The sequence below is a fragment of the Apostichopus japonicus genome, chromosome 11 (genome assembly GCF_037975245.1).
Source record: "Apostichopus japonicus isolate 1M-3 chromosome 11, ASM3797524v1, whole genome shotgun sequence".
NCBI lineage: Eukaryota > Metazoa > Echinodermata > Holothuroidea > Aspidochirotida > Stichopodidae > Apostichopus > Apostichopus japonicus.
The window spans coordinates 28,327,064-28,348,613 of record NC_092571.1 but is presented as its reverse complement, the minus strand read 5'-3'; the positions used below and the strand labels follow the sequence as shown (position 1 = coordinate 28,348,613).

Below are 21,550 nucleotides of genomic sequence, written 5' to 3'. Positions count from 1 at the left end.
TAGGCCTATATGTATATAGATACATTGTAGACATGATCCTAATTAATCTCATTTAAATTTAGGAAGGATGGGTTTCGATCTGCACCTGGAACATTCATTGCCATATTACGTTGAGACCAGTTTTATGTGATGTTTATTACATCCAGTTCATTGCGTCGTGTTCTTGGGCAAGGCACTTTATCTCCATTGCCTCTCTTCACCCAGGTGTATAAATGGGTACCTGTGAGATAAACTGTCAACTGGGCGCTGTTTAGCTGCTGCCCTGTGGAGGGATTGTCTCTATATGTTTGACAGGTTATCGTTGACCAGGGTAATATTGTGATGCGCCTTGAGCGCCGAAGTTATCGTTGGATATGTCTGCGCTTTATAAATCTACAACATTATTACTATTATTATTGCCCTGTATCAGTGCCATAACTCAGCTTACTACTTTTGATACAGCTGTATTTTTTATGCATCCCTTTTCAGATACTTGAAACACATAGGAAACACAATGAGATACATATCACATTGCAAGTGAAATAACCAAGGCTTTTGTCTCCTTTTTGTTGTTGTTTCATTTGTTTAGAGAATGACGCCCAGCTAGAGAGATGTTGTCCCAATTCCCAAAAATGTTCATGACTATGGTAGCAAAAATTATTTTACATATCGACGATATGTACAATACAAGTTGTACAAGGTTATAATCACTTCTGGTGTTTCACCAATAACCCATTAACCGCCCCATTAACCGCCCCAACCCGGAAAGAGGGTCCCCATCCTTTCAACAAAATTTCGTTCTCAGAATAATTGTCAGACTTTCAAGCTGATTGCATTACGTTATTAGAACATTATGAAGTCACGCTGATTCTGACGGAAGTTGATTATAAGCATATCTTGGCTGTTTTCACCGGGTTTCCGTGTGTGACCCAGCCGCGGTTTTTCTCTCCAAACCAGTTTGCAAGTATGTGTAAATAGTCGCTCATGATTGATCGGATAAGTTACGCTGCACATCACCTTCGAGGTTACCAAAATCCATTCGTTGCAACGAAGTTATACCGGTTCTATAAGAACGATGTTTATTCAGTAGCTTCCTCTATATTGGATCTACCCCAATGGAGATACATATAATTGAAGAGAATTTTTTTGTAAATTAAGCCTTGATTATTCGCGTAGTTGCAAACCTGTTTGGGGGAAAAATCGCGACCCGTCCGCCACTTTCAAAACTACACATTTCCTTATAGTATATGTATTTTCTACTTGTAAAGTAAGAACTTGGCGTTCCTTAGAGTGTTTGACGGGACTTCCCCCTATTTGCGCAATGATCATCAGGAGACAAAGTTCATTTGTGGTTGAAGTTGTATTCGAAAATCATGATATCGGGTGTATTCAGAAGTACGACATGAGTTAATTGTGGTTATAACTCTGTGCAAAGTACCTGAGCCTTGTGTGGCTGGAAATCTTCTCTCAAGTGAATTGCGCGGTATGTATTCTACTGTTGGCAGCTTACGTACCATAAGTAAGCTAATATCATTAGCCTAGGTAATCTCTACAATATATGACTTCAAGAATATGGTAGTTTCAGTAGTCTAAAATACGCAAGTGGTTAAACTTGTTGTCAAGCAAATATATTCCTGATGTCATATCTAGACTTGTACCAGTTTTGTTTTCAGCCCTGTATTTGAAAGTTCATGATTATAAACCTGATTATATACCATGATTAACACTACTAAGTTCTTAGGGGTCCAGATTGATCACAACCTTTCCTGGTGTGCTCACATTTCAACAGTCTGCAACAAAGTTGCTAAAAATGCAGGGATTCTATCCAAATTAAAACACTTCTTGCCACAACACATTTTAAAGACACTTTATCAAACCCTGGTAGCTAGTACCACATATTTCTTATTGTTCTATTATTTGGTCTGGCACGTATAAAACTAATCGCAATTCACTTATTATACTACAAAAGAAGGCAATCCGACAAATATCACGTGCTGTTCCTCGTGATCACACCAGCCATATATTTAAGAATCTTAATTTATTGAAAGTTAATGACATAATTCGTGTAAATATTGCCACCTTCACTTATAAGGCGTGGAATGGACTACTGCATGCCTATAATGCATTTCAGAATTACCTTATTAGTAATAGGGATTTACATTATCACAATAAAAGATACGCCGATAATGCGCATTATTACACAACGAATACTTCAATAGGAATGTTAAGCTTAAGAAATCGTGCTATAAGAACTTGGAATTCTATAACAGAAATGAACAAAAATAAATTATCAAAAAGATCGAAAATATTTAATGAAAGAAATCATTGCATCTTATTAATTCAAATATCATACTACTATTGATTTTTTGTGAACTATAATATTTTTTATTTCATTTTCTTTTTCTTTTCCTTTTTCAGGGAGTCTTCTACAGTACTTTGTTAATTAAACCAATATAGTCTTTTTAGAAGACTTCCTTTCACAATGTTAACGTGATAAAACAAACAAATCAAATCAAACCTGCATGAAGCCGTATCTCCCAATAAGGTTTTTCTTAGAACTGTTTGGGTACACATGCATGTTGTTCATGACAGTTACCTCAATGTCATAAGACCAATGCATGATTGTGTACAGTATCCTGGTGTCTCTTTTAATAAGATTTTGAAACAATTACTCTGTTCTTAAACCAGCTATTCCAGATTGATCCTGCGGCTTCTTCATAACTAAATGGTGACTCCATTCATATCAAATACATCGGACAGTCAGTGAATGTAGCAGTTGAAGTTTCCTGGAAAAAACACAACTTTGCATGGTTAATCTCTGTCACCAAGTATATACGATGGCTTCTAAAGGTATGTGTACTAATATATCATATACAGTTTTGGGGGTACAGTTAGTGCTATCAACTACTCATATATATATCTCAGTATCAGTGCTGTGACTTACTGTACAGTGTCATTCAATTTTTCAGGGTTAGAACAATTTGTGAAGAACAGTAGAGTATATACTTGAAATTCCTTATCCACATCATGATCATAACATATGTACAGGTAGAGCTGTCCAATATTTAAAATAACAGCTAAAAGATGGTTGCTATGTTAAGCAACAGCTTAATTGCACTAATTGTGTAGTATATCTACATTCTGTACATCTTAAAGGCTACAGCCATGCAAAGATAACATGATCACAACTTCATCAGCTTGGCAAAAAAGATGGCAATATTTTGCTTTGAATTCATTACAAATTTCAACTTAGGTAATTGGAGACATTTTTCAAGGGAGTCATAAATGAAAGTGCCTAGAAAGCAACCAGTTTTAGTTGAATAGAATTAAATTCTCATAGTTAAAATTTATACATTTGCTGAAACTATTGTAGTTAATCATACAGTATCTCAATTAATTCAGATCTTAACTGCAACTAACAAAATGTTGAACTGGGAAGTCAAAATTTTAAAGTTACATCACTATTCCATTGTATTCTACAGTAGCTTATTTTCTTCAATTTGTTGTTTTGCTTCTTTTCTGGATCTTCCCCCTGCTCTCTTCCTTGGGGTAGGGTTTGATGGGGTCTCCTGAGTCTAATGAAGCTACTGTACTGTATTTATTCTTCTGTAAGTTTAGGAGTAAATTTTAAATATTTCCAGTCATGTGTAAAGTGTTTTAAGTATCTCTTCGCAATAGCATAGTGTTCTAAATTCATGTCTATCTTGTACCACACCTGTAGTCAGAATTATAAATATCATTTTCTGTTTAAAGGGAGCGGCGGGGGGGGGGGGGGGGAGGGGGAGAAGGGTATCCACGAGTTGGTGGATGCCTATTCTGGGGAGAAAGGCTATAGAATTGGAATGGTTTATGGGGAGTTGTTAGAAATTTGTATTTGTGTAAAAGTACTTAATTTTCTAGATATAAATTTATGCCATCATTGTTATCATTTTGATTTACATTTAGGTAATACAATTTTAAGTGGTGCCATTGTACAGTACTGTATGCAATATTGCTTGGGTGTGTAATAAATCTGGAAGAAAGGTTCCCTCCCCAAATGACCCCCCCCCCCAGCCTTTCTTTTTAAAGGACCTTTCTTTTTCCTTTGCCAATCAGTCCTCTTAACCGATTCCTTGTATGAACTATCACTTATATACATTTTTACTACCGTACAATGTATGTATGTGTGTATGTACAGTATGTACGTATATTAGATCCTCCTGCAAGCAGGAACTCACGAAGAAGCCTAATTGGCAATGTGTACATTTCTCTTTGCCTTTTTGCTTAAGGAGGATGGTTTGGAAGCTTTAAGACTGATCTAGCCGATGAGTTTGATGGTGATGCAGTAGGTCAAATGGCAATGTACTTCAGCCTCCCACCTAAGAAGAAGGAGCAGGTGAAACAAGCCAACAACAAGGGACTGGAGTTGCTGTCAGTGTTGGAAGATAGTGGCACGATTGGTGAAGAAAAGGGGATAGATGAGCTCTGTGAGGCACTTAAATTCTGTAAATTGAACAGATTATCACATAAAGCAACGAAATTGTTTAATCAACCGAGCAAAGATATTCCAGGTGATTTTTTAATCCTTGAATAAGGCAAGACGAATCAATGTAATGCTGGTGTTAGTGTGTGTGTGTACATGTGATGCCTTTGCTGATAAACACTTTAAATAGCTAAAGCAAGCTAATGATTTAATTTTGATACTGTCTATATGGCTTCTCATTTTCTACCATTTTCTTTGGGTTTCAAAGGTTATTTGAAATCAACAGAGATCGAAGTCTACTTTCCAGTCTGATATCAAAGTCTACTGCTCCAAACATTTCACTGCTTCGTATCGTAACCGCTTTCCTGTGTTTATAGACATTATTTATCTAAGTGCGTGCTTGTAAAGTGATCCTTGATTAAACAGCTTTGTGTAAGCTACCACAGCATGGCTGCACTAGTCTTGTCTCCTGAATAGATTGTTGGGAAAAAATATATTTAATAAATCTAATTTTTCTTAATTATTGGTTTTGATGAATTTCGTATTCCTTTGCATTCATTATGGAGTAAGTGTGTGTGTGTTTGTGTGCGTTTTGACGCCCAGTTTGTAAACACGTTATCTCAAGAAAGGAAAGTTGGACCAACTTCATGTTTGGTGTGTAGATGTACCACATTAAGTGCAAGAAGCCTATTGTTTTCTGTGGAGGTCAAAGGTCCTTTGGGGTCACCAGGGGTCAAATTGTGAAAATCTACTTAACACGATATCTCAAGAAAGGAAGCTTGGGCAAACCTCATATGTAGTGTCTAGAGGTAACACATTGATTACAGGAAGCCTATTGTTTTCTGTGGAGGACAAAAAAACATTTAGGGTCACTAGGGGTCAAATTTTGGAAACCTTGTTAACATGATAGCTCAAGAAGGGAAGCTTGCCGCACTGAGTACAGGAACCCTATTGTTTGCTGTGGAGGTCAAAGGTCATTTGTGGTCAAATTGTGAAAACATTGTAAACCCGATATCTCAAGAAGGGAAGCATGGGCAGACCTCATATTAAGTGTTTAGACGTACCCATTGAGTACAACAAGCCTATTGTTTTTGGTGGCGGTCAAAGGTCATTTGGGGTCACCATCTGGAGGTCAAATTTTGAAAACCTTGTAAACACGATATCTCAAGAAGGGAAGGTTGGACTAATTCATATTTAGTGTGTAGATGAACCACATTGAGTACAGGAAGCCTAATAATTTTGGTGTAGATCAAAGGTCATTTGGGGACAACAGGTCAAATCGTGACAACCTTGTAAACATGATATTGCAAGAAAGGACAGATCTCATATTTGGTTTGTAGATGTACCATATTAAATTTAAGGAGACTAGCTTTTGGTGGAGGTCAAAGGTGATTTGAAGTCAGCAAATGCCAAACATTTACTTCACTCCCCTCTTACCTGTCTCTCCACACTAACACATCTTCCTAAACATAATATGGTAAGGGGAGCTTGGACAGATCGCATATTTGGTATGTAATTGTACCGTGAACATTGAGTACAAGAAGCCTTAATGTTGTGGGCGGAGGTCAATGGTCGTTTGAGTTCACCAGTGGTCAGATTGTGGAACCATGACTTACACAATATTTCAACAAGGACTGATGTCATATTTAGTATGTTGATGTATCTATCACATTAAGTACAAGAAGCTTGTTGTTGAGGTCAATGGTCATTTCAGGACAGCCTGTGTCATTGTGAATTTATTGTTTGTCACATCACACTGCTTTTCACTGTATGACTAATATCAAGTATGTTGTACACCCTCACTATACATTGCATCAGATTCATGCAGAAAATAGCTGAATGTTACATCATCGAAACCACTATGCATCATTGCATTCTGTTTTTTTTTGTCTTATCGACAAGGAATTAAAACTAGGAGAACAAGTAATGTTTCTAAATTTTGCAATTCACCACCTGGTTGTCACTCAATAAAAAAATGTTTTTTTTTTTTCCATTTTCAGATGGTCCGGTGGAGACTACCTTGACCTTGCATGACGTTAAGGATCTTCTTTCTGAAGAACTGACTGTTCAAGACTGCTACGAGATTGCAATATTTCTTGGACTGCAAGCTCGTTACGTTCAAGAGATTCAAAAATCCCAAAACAGTGCGGTTGATTTGATTGATAAGATTAATAAAGGCAAAGACAACAGTGATTCGACCATCAATGCATTACTCTTTGCATTGCAAAATCGTGGAATGATCCGAGTTAAAAACTTGATTCTACACTCAGAAGGTCTACCATCATCCATTAAAGCCAGAGCATCAAGTAAAGGTATGCGTTGTATTTTACTGAAAGCCTCATTCTGCAGGACATGTTAACACAAACTAATGATGTTATGATATCTTAGATGACTCTTTTTTTTCGCCAAATACAAATCCCTTCTTAAATTCTGAGCAAAACTTTAAAAAAGCAGTAAATGATGAAACCTGTCCCATCTTCTTTTAGACTACATCCACTGACATGCATGTTCTGTACTAACCCATTAGTAACTTTGGAAGAACCTTATACAGTCAAGCAGATAAATTGATAGCAGCTGATCCAGTCAAGCGAGTACCACCATATTTACATACAGGCACTCTAGTCTGAGTTTGAATTGCACTCTCATACAGAAAATCCTTGCTTATTTAAGTGATGTTGTTTAAATATTTCAGTCCAACTCAAAAGTAGCATGCACAGAATTTAAAAGGTATTATGAGAGGTGATGGGGGGGGGGGGGGGAATTATAAGTTCCCCCAACTGATTTTGGTAGGGGGCTTAATCTTGTTAAAGGAGAGGGACTGCACTCTGGTCATTGAAACTGACTACAGGGGGTATGGGAGTCCTCCCCCAGAAAAGTAAACTTAAATGGTTTATTCTGAGGCACCTTTAGACTTTAAATCAGTTCTATATAAGTATAAAATCTAGGTCTTGCTAATATATACTTTGCGTGGTTGATATAAAAAAGGGTAGGGGTAGAGGAATGATACAACTATAGTAGAGGTCCAATTCTTTCCTGGCTGGATACAGAAATCCAGACTGAACCATATCCCACCAAATAACAGTCAGAGGTTGTTGTGGGGATGGGGTGGGGGGGGGGGGATATGGCTCATTCTATAGGAGATGTTTTGGTCAAAATTTTGATTTACATGTATCGATGATAATGTTTTTTATTGATTCTCTATTTAAGCTATTTTCATCCATGTCAGTTGAGTATGATTTTAATACTAAATTTAGATTCCCATTTTTGTGTCAATATTAACTGTTTTTTCTTTCTTCATTCCATCAGAAGACATACTTCCTGCATGCGTATGTGGATACAACTCTTATAAAGAACTTAAATCTCACAGTGATGAATCGATTGTTAGTCTTCTATGCAACAACTGTGCAGCTGAATGGTTTCCAACAACAGAATCTGCAAAAGAAGCTTCTCTAGTCTGGGATAATAAAAAATTCTCGTACAAGATTCCGCGTGAACTGGATTTGTCTGAGCTGAAGCATGAAGATGTTAAAGATGTCAATAAGTTACAACATGGAGACCACATTGTTTTCCGTCGTGCTAAGATCTATGATCATCATGCGATATTTTTACACATATCTGAAAAGGAAAAAGGAAACATCAAAGTGATCCACTGGACAGGTCCTCCTTCTCGTATAAAATGTGAAGATGTTTCGTTCCCTAAGGGTGGTGTGAGACGTGTTCAATACCCGAAAAGTGATCCTGCTGATGTTGTTGTGGCAAGGGCTTATGATATGCTGTTTAATTCTAGTCAGGTGTATGACCTTGCAAATAATAATTGTGAATCTCTGGCTACATTTTGTAAAATAGGCAAAGCCTTTTCCATTCAAGGTGAAGTAGTAGGAGATGTTCTGCCATTACTTCCAAAAGTCCTAAAATATTTTAAGAGTTGACAGAGTAATACAGTACTCATGGAATCATTTGAAGAGCCCATTCAGATTGGAGCAACACAAATTATTTCCTGATGATGACATTAAAACGACTACATTCTGTCAATCTTAGTATATTATGTATAACCTTAGACAACATTTTAAGTCTACCCTCTCGATAGCTGCCAATAATCCCGTTTCGTCGATTAATTAAATGCTGACTTTTACAAACACCTTAATAACTTGTGTAAAAGTAAGTTGGCCTGACGTTTCGATCCTAGCAGGATCTTTTTCAGCCTCTGAAGAAGATCCTGCTAGGATCGACACGTCAGGCCAACTTACTTTTACACATTCTATTACACAGGCTCTCTAGTGGATAAGCAGTTTGCTAACAGTTTTAGTTTATTTTAACTTGTTAACTTGACAACATTCAAAATGCAAATGAAATAAGTTTGCAATGAAGTGAGTTGCAGATCTCATCCCAAAATTTGGGTATAATGTCCACTATGATATCGTCACTCTGTCTCATCAAGTTTGAGGTACATGAATCTTACTGACCCCATGACCTTTGACATTTTATGTTAATAAGCTTCAAACAATTTCATTTTAACAGTTGTTACTTCTTACTGATTATCGGTAGGACAATTCCAGCTCTCTTGTTGTTTCGTTATTATTGCCAAAAGAGTAGTTTCTATTTTTAGAAATGACACTATTGACGTACATGCAATGTATCCTTTTGGACGTTAATTGCATGGAAAGAATGTGTTATAAAAATAAATCATTTTTTAATATTCCTGTAACTATCTGATGTTTTTGACAAATAAGCATTCTTTTCTAATAACAACAGGAATGTGACCATACCTTCCATGCAATCCAGGGTATTTGATTTATGAAAATATGCAAAGAAAAACGGAAAGAAAAAAATATGGACGAGATATTTAAATGATGAAGTAACATTTCACAACGATGTATAGCTTAATTGCCGAAGTAGGTGGTTTGCCTTGATTCTCCTTTAATAAAAACATCAAGCGATTTAAAGAAAATTACGGTTGTTGTATATACGGATTAATGAAGGAATTCGCCGTTAAGGTGTAACATTTTCACCCTTAAGTTTGCAACATCTCTGTGATTTCAGAAAGCTACTACGTAACCATTGTGCTGCTGTTTTTCCTTGGTATACTTGAAACAGGCTTGTGAGTTCCTGTGTGTTAGGTCCTTTTTCAAGGCGGATCTATAACACGATGAAAAGTTCTCATCATGAATAGCAAATTAAAAGGAAAATTAATCAACCGAAAGATCTTCTTTGTCTCCTTATTTTTCTTACTTCAAATGCTTAAAAGTAAATCATAATAATATATATATAAATGATGCAGTTAATCACATTTTGGGCATTAAATTGTGAACTGTCAGTTGTAATTTGGAGCCACAAAATTTAACATTGTGCCCTATCCGTACAAACATTATTTACAAAAATGGTCAGCGAGGATATAACCTATGCACTAACAAGTGCAATTATCTCACCAATATGCTACACCGCCCTCAACCCTAGTTCCTAAAGCCCACCACAAAGACAGATCGCAGCCGAATCAACTTTATCGTTGTTCAACGTACGTGGAAAACAGTCAGAATTAACGGAGAGTGTGCTGAAGTTTGAAGTCTGCCAACATAAAATAATCCCGACAGCTGCCTTAGCCCTCCAGTTAAATGCAGGGGTCCCCTGGAAAACAATATCACTAAAATTTCTGGTGTACAGTACGTAAATATGTACTAGGTATATGCAGTGCTATACCTATAGTCGAAAATTCTTCAACATTTGTCGCAAATTTACTAACATTTGGCAGCGAGCACCCTTTCCACTATAACAAATTTCTTACTGGGGAGGGAGGAGGGTGGTGGTGTCCCTTCTCTTAACCATGCCCTGGACGACATCTCATTTTAGCCATACACCGAGTACAACAACAACTGGCGTGTATTTATTATGTTGCTTTCTTTTTGCACTTATACCCCGTATGAACACTGGAAGTGAAAACAGTACAGTATTAATTTGTCCTCTTGCAGAGCATATTGTTTGTCCCACTTAACCCAGAAGATAGAATATATCACGTGACGGACGAAAACATAAGCGATCTTTAAAATACCGATCTTGCAGCACTTTAATCCTATCTGGATTCAGTCGTTAACAATGCTTCGTCAACCTGCAGTGTTACTCAACAGTTACCTGCTCCCTATCAAAGCTATCACAAATCTGATGATGCCGTACCGACATTCTCGGCATTGATCCATCCATCGCACTGCTCCATCAACCCACTGGCGGATCCAGGGCCTTTGTTTGGGAGGGGCCAAAGTGGCATTAGAGTGATATGGGGGAGGGGTCTAAGGGGAGGGGGTGGCCCCCCTCCCCTTTGGAAAATGTTCTATTGCTGAATGCCCTCAGATGCAATTTGGTGCGACAAAAGTGTACAATGGTGATGTTAATTTACTTTTAAAAAAATGTTTCCCAGGTGTAATTTTCTAAAATATTTATAAAACAAAGTTGGGATCATCTTTCTCAAGAAATTTTATTTCTCATAGGTTATAAATTTCTTACAACCAGCCTGTAACTGCAAAATGGTGTTAAACTGTAAATCCTCATGCTCATACATTTACATAGCTCCCAACTCTTGAGAAGGCAAATGCTGGTCCATGCCACGAATCGCCGTCCTGTGGGAGGGGTATTGTTGATTTTTTTTTTAATCCTGGTGATGCCTACATGTACAATGGTGGCACTTAGAAAGGCTTTTGTCACCCAAAATTTTCTGAGAAATATGCATTTTTTGTGTGTAACATCAATAAATTGAATAGTAGGTGATAATTCATTCTTTCCCGTGGCATGAAAATGTTCGCTGCTCGCCCCAATAAAAAGAAAATAGGCTAATTTGAGGTTCAAATGATGCTGTAAAGGAGGTTTTATACTCTATTATGCTAAATGCTAAAGAAATGATGGTTGCTAAGTCAATGTGTGGAGACTAGCTAAGCGGAGCGCCACCATCGGTTGGCGTGGAGCGTACAAGAAAATTTTAGGTTTTTTCAAACCCCCAGATGGCCGGAAACGGCACTTCCTGAGTGTTTTATGCTGCGAATACCTAGCCCTAAAATATGGGTCTCAAGCCTGCAATTTCTCAGATTGCACGAAAAAGTCTGTAAAAACATTGTAATTTGTATATTCGATGGTGTTTTAAGAGAGTAGCTATTACTCGTAGTGTACTCGCAAAGACGTTTTTGAGTGTAGTAAGGACGGTGGCGGGGCTAGGGGTATTGGTGGGGGGGGGGGGCGCTTTCGACACTATCTAAGCGGAGCGCCACCACAGGTTGGCGCGGAGCGTACAGAAAATTTTTGAGTAAAGATACTCTATAGATTGCAAGAAATGGCCCATTCCGGGCCTTGCTAATTTGCAGATAAACGGAGAATAAATAGGTGTCATTGCCATTTTGTCGGAAAATTACACCAACAGAATATGACAAATGTCAATAGGTATATGAGAGCGCAATAAAATAGTCAATAAACGCGAATAAGTAACAAGTAGTGAAAAGCTGAAAAGGGCCCCAGCAGTGCCTTTGAGTCCGTCGGGGGGGGGGGGTGGGGGTTGCATCCGCCCCCTGATCGTATGGACGCTCCGCCACTCAGTAAGTGGATGTTGGAGAACTGGCTGAAATGAGGCAAGTCATTGTCCTAAGGAGAAGTTGTGTTGCGCTTACCAGTATACTCACACTCACTGCTTCCACTTTTCAAGGGGCGTGAAGACGCGGTTGGGGTGAAAATGTGGTCTATAGCCAGGGGACGGGCCGAGGGTCCCCCAGCATTTACTAAAATTATTACACCTATATAGTTTACGTGTGCATCGGACAGATCGACAAGTATGCATTGAAAAATGGGCAGATGCACGTTTCGGAGCCTTGGTAAATATTGGGGGGGGGGCTTATCATGCATTTGCCCCCTCAACTGTTGCATTGGGGGGCTAGCTGAGCCCCCCCAAGCCCCCTGGTTCCGCCGCCACTGGACTAGTCTACCACTGCTATTCCTCTCTTTTTTTTTAAATTTCCAATCATATGATTTAGCGGATGTTCGGAAACACTTTTTGGCTCACCTTGGGGGGGGGGGGGGCCATGGCCCCCCTTGGCCCCCCTTGGATCCGCCAGTGCATCAACCCAATAAAAGAATACAATATTCACCTGTACTAGTAATGTGAGTGGAGTTGTCTTTGGAATGGGCTAATATTCCCCTCGAAGATTGGCGGAATAATATCAGTATAGGATGAACGATTCATTACAGCTGAATGATTTTGATTTATTATATGTATAGATCGATGGACCACTCACTGTTCAGTGTAACAGTTTTTATGAAAGAAACAAGAAGTTCTGAGAACGTTAGGATTTATCTGCAGATTTGGATGGAAACGTCCAGGACAATATTATATAGTTGTGCTGTTATCCATCATTTTTTCTATAATTGTTAATTTGTTTGTTTTATGTTCCGTCCGCCCAAGTCTACGATCATCATGATCTAAGGACTCTATGGTTAGCTGTTACTAGACTACAGTACGTCAACTTAACGAGGACAATACGAATCGTCGCACAATAACTGCAAAGCAAAATGCTGAAATTTTCTGAACTTGTTCCGAGTTAAATTACGACAGGCTCCAGTTCCAAAGAATGAAGGTTTCTGATCACAAATTCTATAGTGAGAAGAATGAAGAGGTAACCATATGACTATGGAGTTGTATAAGTAGCCATTTAATGCTGGTTAAAAAAATGTCAAAGCACAAACATTTAGATAGTAAAGGGCTTGGACTCGGATGCTGTTGATAAATACCAGTTTATACTATGGTATTTCGTGCATTCAATTATTGGTCACTATTTGTTGTCCAGATTTTATAGTGATGTTAAACATGGTTACAATCTTTCTCTTCCAGCTAAGATCAACAAATATAGTATGATGAAGATAACCATCGTTCGACGATTCCCTTCAAACGCTGTCTTTTCTTTGCCTTAGTTGTCAGTCTTTGCATAGTTAAAAGCACCAGTGGAATCAGAAAATCATTCTAATTTACATAATGTACAGCAAAGGAGAATATATTTGAAGTTCTTGAGGGGGACACGATTGATCTCATATGTCATTAACATGTTACTGGTGATTGTCTGATAGAGGGAGACAAAGTCACTTATGTTAGGAGTGGTTCATTTGGCCCTGCTATACCACAAAATGTTATCTTTAACAGAAATGAATCAGCTTCTATTTTAACAATTTTCGATGTAACGCAAGTCAATGAGGACTTTTTCGTCTGCACGAGGCCAAATTTGCAATATTTAGTCTTAAAGATTATTTACAGCCCATCTCAAGAGTACCCTCGGTGTACGTCTAACTACGAAAGTCATGTGTCCCGATTTGTTGGCCAATGGCAAGAGCCGTTCCAGTTTAACTGTACAACAGGAGAAGGAGATCCACCGGTTGATATATCCCTCTGCGTTGAAAGGGATGCACAACATCAGCAACTACATAGCACAGATTTAATCGAGATTGAGCAGCAGCGTTCAAAATCACTATCATTTTCTACCTACCCAGATTTATCCCTTAATGGTGCTACCTTTATCTGTAGTGTTACCTAACAGTTACCTGCTCCCTATCGAAGCTATAACAGATCTTGTTCCTTCGGACCATTGGTGATTTTACCGACATTCTCGGTATCGATTTATCCATCCCGCTACACAGCCAACAAAAATAAAAGAGAAAATATTACTCTTATCTGTACCAGTAATGTGAGTGGAGTTGTATTGGAATGGATTTACGTCCCACTGGAAGATTGGCGGTATAATATCAGTAGGATGAATGATTCACTAATACTGAGAATGTTCGATTATGGATCAAGTTTCGATGGATCAATAATTGTTCAATTCAGCGGTTCGTTTGGAGGATATAACATTTTCCAGCAGGCCAGGGGGCGGCGATTTGTTCAAATATTGGGGGGGGGGGGGCATTTGCTTGGATGCAGGCGAATTACTAACAAAGCGGAGCGCCACCATTGGTTGGCGCGCAGCGTACAAGAAAATTTCTGGTTTTGATAGCCCCCCAGATCACCGGAAATGACACTTCTCGGGGTACACTTTTGCCTGAGAACCAAGTTTTTCCCAAATAGTTTTTTGTTCATTCATAACCTTTTTCAAGATTATCACCAGTCACACATCTCCTGTGGATCATTGCTTTTGTAGGTAATTCTACGTAATGCCCCACAATACCCGTCAGCCCCACTTTTCACGGTTTTAAGCCCATTATTTGTTAAGAATCTGAATAATAAATTCACTTCAAAACATACCCATAATGTTGCACAAAATTTCATCTATGGACAACCAATATAGAAAAACCCCCTTCAACCCTTAACAGACCGGTCAAAATTGCACGAGTCGAGGGAAGTATGATGAAGAATGTTGGTCAAGGAATTTTCGAAAATTCAGACACAGTTAATTTATTGGTGTACAAATATTAAAACCTCTTATAATGGCTACTATAAAACTTCGATATCATAAAAAATACCCAAAAAATATGCTCGAGGGGGAAGGGGCAGTCTCCACCATTTACCCCCCCCCCCCTCCCTTGGCTTCGCGCCTGCGGTTAGAAATTTTGTAGGAAACAGGTCAACCCAGTGAACCCATATCGATATGGATCACATATATGATTGTACGTATTTACACTCATACACAAGAGATGTACAGACATTATGATAATATAATCATGAGTGACAACATGCTATACGGTCACAGAAACGACCACGAAGAGTCATTTACCTCTTGCAGCATGTGTTGGATGAAGTGTTAGCCACCGCGAAATATGATTTGGATAAATAATCTCACGCATTATTTTCTATTTATAGCCACAAATTTTCCCTCCCTCCCTCCCTCCCTCCCTCCCTCCCTCCCTCCCTCCCTCCCTCCCTCCCTCCCTCCCTCCCTCCCTCCCTCCCTCCCTCCCTCCCTCCCTCCCTCCCTCCCTCCCTCCCTCCCTCCCTCCCTCCCTCCCTCCCTCCCTCCCTCCCTCCCTCCCTCCCTCCCTCCCTCCCTCCCTCCCTCCCTCCCTCCCTCCCTCCCTCCCTCCCTCCCTCCCTCCCTCCCTCCCTCCCTCCCTCCCTCCCCTCCCCTCCCCTCCCCTCCTGATTCAAAGGCCAAATCTGAAGTGAAGGTGAGAAGTTCTCAAGTAAGCTCCGCCTACATAGTGGTCCTTCATGAAAAGAACAAGGCCTAGCACTGCAAATGTTATTGTTGCGAAAGGGTTCATTTTATCACTTCAATTCAATTCCTCAACATGTTCTTTATGATGGATTTTGGTAATCTCGTGAGTATAAACATCTCCCAGGGATGTTTTAAACCTGCGTAATATATCCATGCTAGCTCTAATATACTGCATGACAATCGGTTATGTCATCATGGGAAAGGAAGTAACTGTTAAAACTTAGATAAGAACGAAAGCGTTAATAAATAATTGAACACTGTTAATGTTATTGACCAAATATGAAATGAGTAATAACCCGTACTATTGTTTGTCTTGATGAATAGAAAGTGTTCACAGGTTGTGTAGAACAATATCACTTGTTAAAGAGTCATCGTCACACTTTCATTGAGGCGGTTGTTCGGATAACTTTACTATAGTTCTAGTTTAATCTACGAAAACAACCAAGTTTGAACTACCGCATTTACCATAACAAAAAACAGGTATGATTTCTTTTGCGCTCTCAATACACCGTTGGCAATTTACACCTTTCTGCACAACACTATTCAAAACTCTTCTTTAATATAGATAGCATCAAATGGTGTGAAAGGTTGACTATGGGATTTAGTAAATATCACAATCAGGTCTTATTTTGCATCTATTGTGAATTTGAATTCAAATGTACACTGCTCAGCTCAGTACCACTTTGTTGGCAATCTTTAAAAACATATTTAAACAATTTGCATAAATATTTTCATGTTTGTAAGTTCAATTTCTACGACAACGTTCAAACCAATAGTATATCTTTAGGTGGACATGCACTTACTACTCATTTCAGATTGTTAATTTTCTTTAACAATATGCCAGTGGTCACCTGATATTGGTCATTTATCATGTCACTTCAGAACTTTTTAAGGTAACAATATTTTAAACATCATCGAACATAATTCAGTCTTTTTTTGTTAAAGACGTACCGAATATGAAGATAAATACAGCAGACGGTTTGCTTGCAAAATCTGTGATATTTTTGATTGCGTTTGAGGCCGTTCTATGCGTGGTTGAAGGCTCCAGTGGAATCAGAAGATCATTTACTTTTACTGATTATAGTAGGAAGATTTATCCTCGTGAAGTTCTTGAGGGGGATACGATTGAGCTCATCTGTCAGCAACATACTACTGATGAATGTCAGATAGTTGGAGAGGACAAAGAATACGTTAGGAATGGATCGTTGATCCCATCCTTACCAGATAATATTATCTTTACCAGAACTGACTTAGCTTGTATTTTAACTATTATCAATGTATCACGAAACAATGAAGACAACTTCATTTGTAGACATCCAACGACTAAACATTTACACGTAGAGGTTATGTACAGTCCACCAGAAGAGTATCCTCGATGTATATCCAACTACGAACTTCCTATAGTCTTCAGTGATCAATTACAAGTGCCGTTCGAATTCAACTGTACAACAGAAGAAGGAAATCCAGCTGTTAATATATATCTCTACGTTGAGACGGACGGTAGGCAGCAACAAGTTAATAGCACACTAGATTTAATCAACACTGAGCAGCAGCTTTCAAAATCACGATCATTCTCTACCTACCTGCAGATTCTTCTTTTCATAATAGCAGCTTGATCTGCAGAGTAATCCAACAGTTACCTGCTCCGTATCAGAGCTACAGCAAATCTTGTTCCTTCGGACCATTGATGATGCTTTTACCGACATTCTCAGTATCGATTAATCCATCTCGCAACACAGTCAACACAAATAAGAGAGAAAATATTATACTAACCTGTACCAGTAATGTGAGTGGAGTTGTACTAGACTGGACTGCTATTCCACTGGAAGATTGGCAGTTTAACATTACTAAGATCAACGATTCATTACAGCTCAAGATATTTGACTATGGATCAAGTACCGATGGACCAATAACTTTTCAATGCAGTGGTTCATATGGTGGAAGGAACATTTCCAAACATGCCAGTGTTAATTTCGTAAGATCACAACATATCGATCTGTTGCATTTAATGATATTGGCTATCTCCTGTATAATCATTGTACTACTAACATTATTACTTCGCTTGAATTACCGTCGTTGCGTATGTAGATTAGCACCATCATCATCATCGTCATCATCATCTCATGCGATTGGCCAATTCCCGAGGTCGAACACTACTTATACAACTACCATACGACCAGAAAGTATAAATGTAAATCAGCATCAAATTAATGTAGACGACCCTCATGTGTATGCTCACTCTATAACATTGAATCAAAATACAGAGGAAGAAGCCGCAAAGTATGCTGATATTTCTGAGGACTCTAAGTATAATTATGACAGACAATTATATCTCGTTCCGAGTCAGATGATGTAACGTTAAAGTACCAGCTTATCAGTGGCTACAAATGGTGCCAATCTGAATGCCCTTAAATAGATCATTTTAGTGTATGATTACTTGATCTTTTAATAGATCATTTTAGTGTATGATTACTTGATCTTTTGTAATGGAAATGATAATAGCAATATTGATACTGCGTTTATTTGTTGTGAGTTAATACAATGTGGGCATATGATAAACCAGTCTCTTTTGACCCTAGACGAGTCTTGAAATTCCCACATACGGATGATAATATTAGCTGGCTACGTGTAATATTGTCCATCTCGTAGTGTCATTATCAGGTGAAGCGTTATTTCTTTCCTTGAGTTTCGTCGCTTGGTGAATCTGAAGTCTTGACGCATGGAATAATGCACGTATTTCGTTGTTTTACACATTTGTATTTAACCAAGTAATAAGCAGAATTGATTGTATGATGATATGTTATGATGTGCTGAACTAATTCGAAACTGTTTTTTGTCTAAAGTCTCCCCTCAACTGTTAGTCTTTTTAAGTTTACATTAAAAATAAACGTCATTGTCATTAAAAGGTTAATTTAATGCCTATTGAGCGTACAAAAGTTCAATTATTCGTATGTTACTGCATTTAAATGAACAGTGTTTCTATATCAATGGTGACCTATATATCATTAAAAATTCCTACTATATTAGACGATATCGCATAGAATTACAACGTAATGAAAAATAAAATCAAGCTCATGAGAATGTTTAATCAGTAAATGAATCTAACATCCTTTTGCTCAGTAAATAACAGAAAAATCAAAAGGTAACAGGATCGAAACGTAAAATAATAGCTTAAAAGGTATAACAGGCAACAAACAATAGAGTACATCGGTTGTCTAATCAAAATTTTGGAATGATTTTTGCTCATTTTGAATATTGTGTCATAGAATTGACATTTCGTGATATTGATGTACAATATATTATATGGCGACAATTATATGCCTTCAATTATCATTTTGTATCATCATAGTGTGTTGTTAGGTTATTTTAACTTCCTTGTTCCCTCCATTCATTTCAAACACTTGAAATCAACGACGAAAACAAATTCATCGTAAGACGAATTTGAAAGTACACAGGGAACACATATAATTGTTGCTAAGCAACTGTGTTGAATTCGTTAGCGTGAATATGTCTAATGACTTTATCATTTCATTTGTACTTTCGGATATTTAACAACGTAAGGTCAAAAATAACACAGAATCCTAATCAGTCTGAAAAGACACATTCGAACGTTTTATTTCTTTGCGACCGGTGTCATTTATAGTCTCAGTGTATGACCTTTGAACTATTATACGCTGTCCGAAAAGGCCTGACATGTCCGATTATTCCTATAACATGTGTCTTTTCGCACTAGTGGTAACAGTTTTAACTTTTACCAGGGCCTCCTAGACCTCTTGACTCTTTAAGTTTAAAAGTACATAGTATATGGAAAATGAAGTAGAAATAATGATTTTGTGGGGGAGGAGGGGTTTATAAAACAGTATTTATAATAAAAAAAATGAGCACGCTAGCCAACAAACGTGCTCGCGTTTACATTAAATACCCCTTGTTGCCATAGGGTATGACCAATTTTATTATTTAACTTCGTAATCCTCCATCTCCTTATTTTTCTTTTTGTAAAAAAATGATTTATCCTTATTCGGCTATATTCTTCACAAAAAATGTCTCTGCTTTTCAGAAATTATAAAATACCTTTAGAGTGTAAATCTCCAATCTCTTGTAAACTAGCAGTCTCATTCATTTCCGCCAATGTACCAAGGTGGCATCAACATTGCCATAAGTATAGCTTGTGTGTTATTGGTTAGTTTTCACTACATCTGTTTAAAGTAATGTTTTATATTTAAAGCGACGTTCATAGGACAATGTTTTGCTAATCAATCACACTGCTTGCATCTCTTTGTCAAACCAAATTCCTTATAGAATTTGCATCATCATTTTTTTTCCAAACTTTTGTGAATTCAATTAAAAAATTTTATGAGTTCAATGTTGTCATGTCAAATAAGCTGAACAGGTCTATGCTTTTTCTTCATCAATTGTACACATTAGTAATCCTATAACTAAAAGAATATTTTGTTTACTTGAAAAGGTAAAACGCTGAATGCTAAATGTTACATGTCAAATTTGTATTTAATTTGCAATCTAAACACATTTTTATATCTACTGCACAAGTTTAGCACACGCTTATAAGAAATACATTATATCTCTTTAGCAATGCACTCTAAGTTATATTTAAGTGCACCCATCTGTAAATAGGAGTTAGTTCTCTATCAAAAGAGGAGATCACACACATACAGGGCTTCTGTGTTTATTGAAGTAGCGCGTTTCACTTCCTAAATTGACCACCGGTCAACGCCAACATAACAACCAAGTCAGTGTAGCCAATCAAAAATCGAAACGACGAAAATATCAATTCGATAAACGAATCAAAATCCGAATGTCTCACATTTCAAGGACAATTAACACAAAATAGAGACATCGTCATCATCATCATCATCATCATCATCATCATCATCATCATCATCATCATCATCATCATCATCATCATCATCATCATCATCATCATCATCATCATCATCATCATCATCATCATCATCATCATCATCATCATCATCATCATCATCATCATCATCATCATCATCATCATCATCATCATCATCATCATCATCATCATCATCATCATCATCATCATCATCATCATCAATGAAGATGTTAGGGTAATTGAAAACTTTGTTACCATTGTTTAAAATAGACTGTTTATGTTTTCCCATGTCTTTTTGTTGTCATGTTTTGAGCTGTTGAATATGTATGTAAAATGTTTTCTCTTTGCTATGCGCATAATGTACAGTTTATTTTTACTTTTAATTGAGACAAGGAGTCCATTTGTAATCCAAGTTTGCTTTTTCTTTTGCCTTTGCCGTACGTTATACAGTGGGAAGCAGTCTGAATAAGACTGGCTAAAAATATCATTAAAGGTATTAAATGCAATGTTTGTGTCATTTGCCAGAAACATTTGCTCCAATCAGTGCTGGTTATACAGGAGGCCAAAATGCTGGATATTATGTTCAGATAATTACGAGAGTAAAATGGAGCATTACCAGGAATAGAACATGATTTCAGAGTAGAGTGTAAAATCATAGGAAAATGATCACTGATATAAATTGTGAAAACACCAGCTATATTCACCTTAGCACCAGCATTGTTATTATTTAAGTTTGTAAGTATATTATCAATAGGAGAAGAACTGTTAGTAGTGATTTTAGTGGGTGTGCTAATAGTTGGGTGAAAGCCACGGGCAGTGAGGTTACTAAGGAAATAGTTAGCGGCTGGTTTACAAAGATCAATATTAACTTCACCCATTAGAAAACAATGATCTCCAGCGGCAGAATATCACTTTAAAATATCATGAAGTTGATCAATGGAGCTAGTGACGTCACCATTTGGAGGGCGATACACAACACCCAACATCAATTTCAGCAAAGATACTTTCGATATCGTCGGTCAAGGGAGAGATATCGTTACGGCAGTTGAATACAACGTCGTTTTTAATAGAGAGGCAGACCCCACCGCC

The 21,550-nt window shown here is 37.7% G+C and overlaps 1 protein-coding gene across 2 annotated transcripts; it reads left to right on the top strand.

The window, feature by feature from the left end:
- The first annotated feature begins 1,283 nt into the window (after positions 1-1,283).
- On the top strand, positions 1,284-9,574 carry LOC139975745 (uncharacterized). 2 transcript variants are annotated; one of them, XM_071983874.1, is made up of 5 exons: positions 1,284-1,462; positions 2,677-2,829; positions 4,248-4,529; positions 6,442-6,753; positions 7,748-9,574. In XM_071983874.1, exons 2-5 carry the CDS (start codon positions 2,787-2,789, stop codon positions 8,368-8,370), a joined length of 1,260 nt encoding a protein of 419 aa, XP_071839975.1. In that variant the 5' UTR covers positions 1,284-1,462; positions 2,677-2,786; the 3' UTR covers positions 8,371-9,574. The 2 variants fall into 2 exon arrangements, with proteins under 2 accessions (XP_071839975.1, XP_071839976.1); XM_071983875.1 differs by having other exon boundaries at positions 2,668-2,829.
- The last annotated feature ends 11,976 nt before the right edge of the window (positions 9,575-21,550 follow it).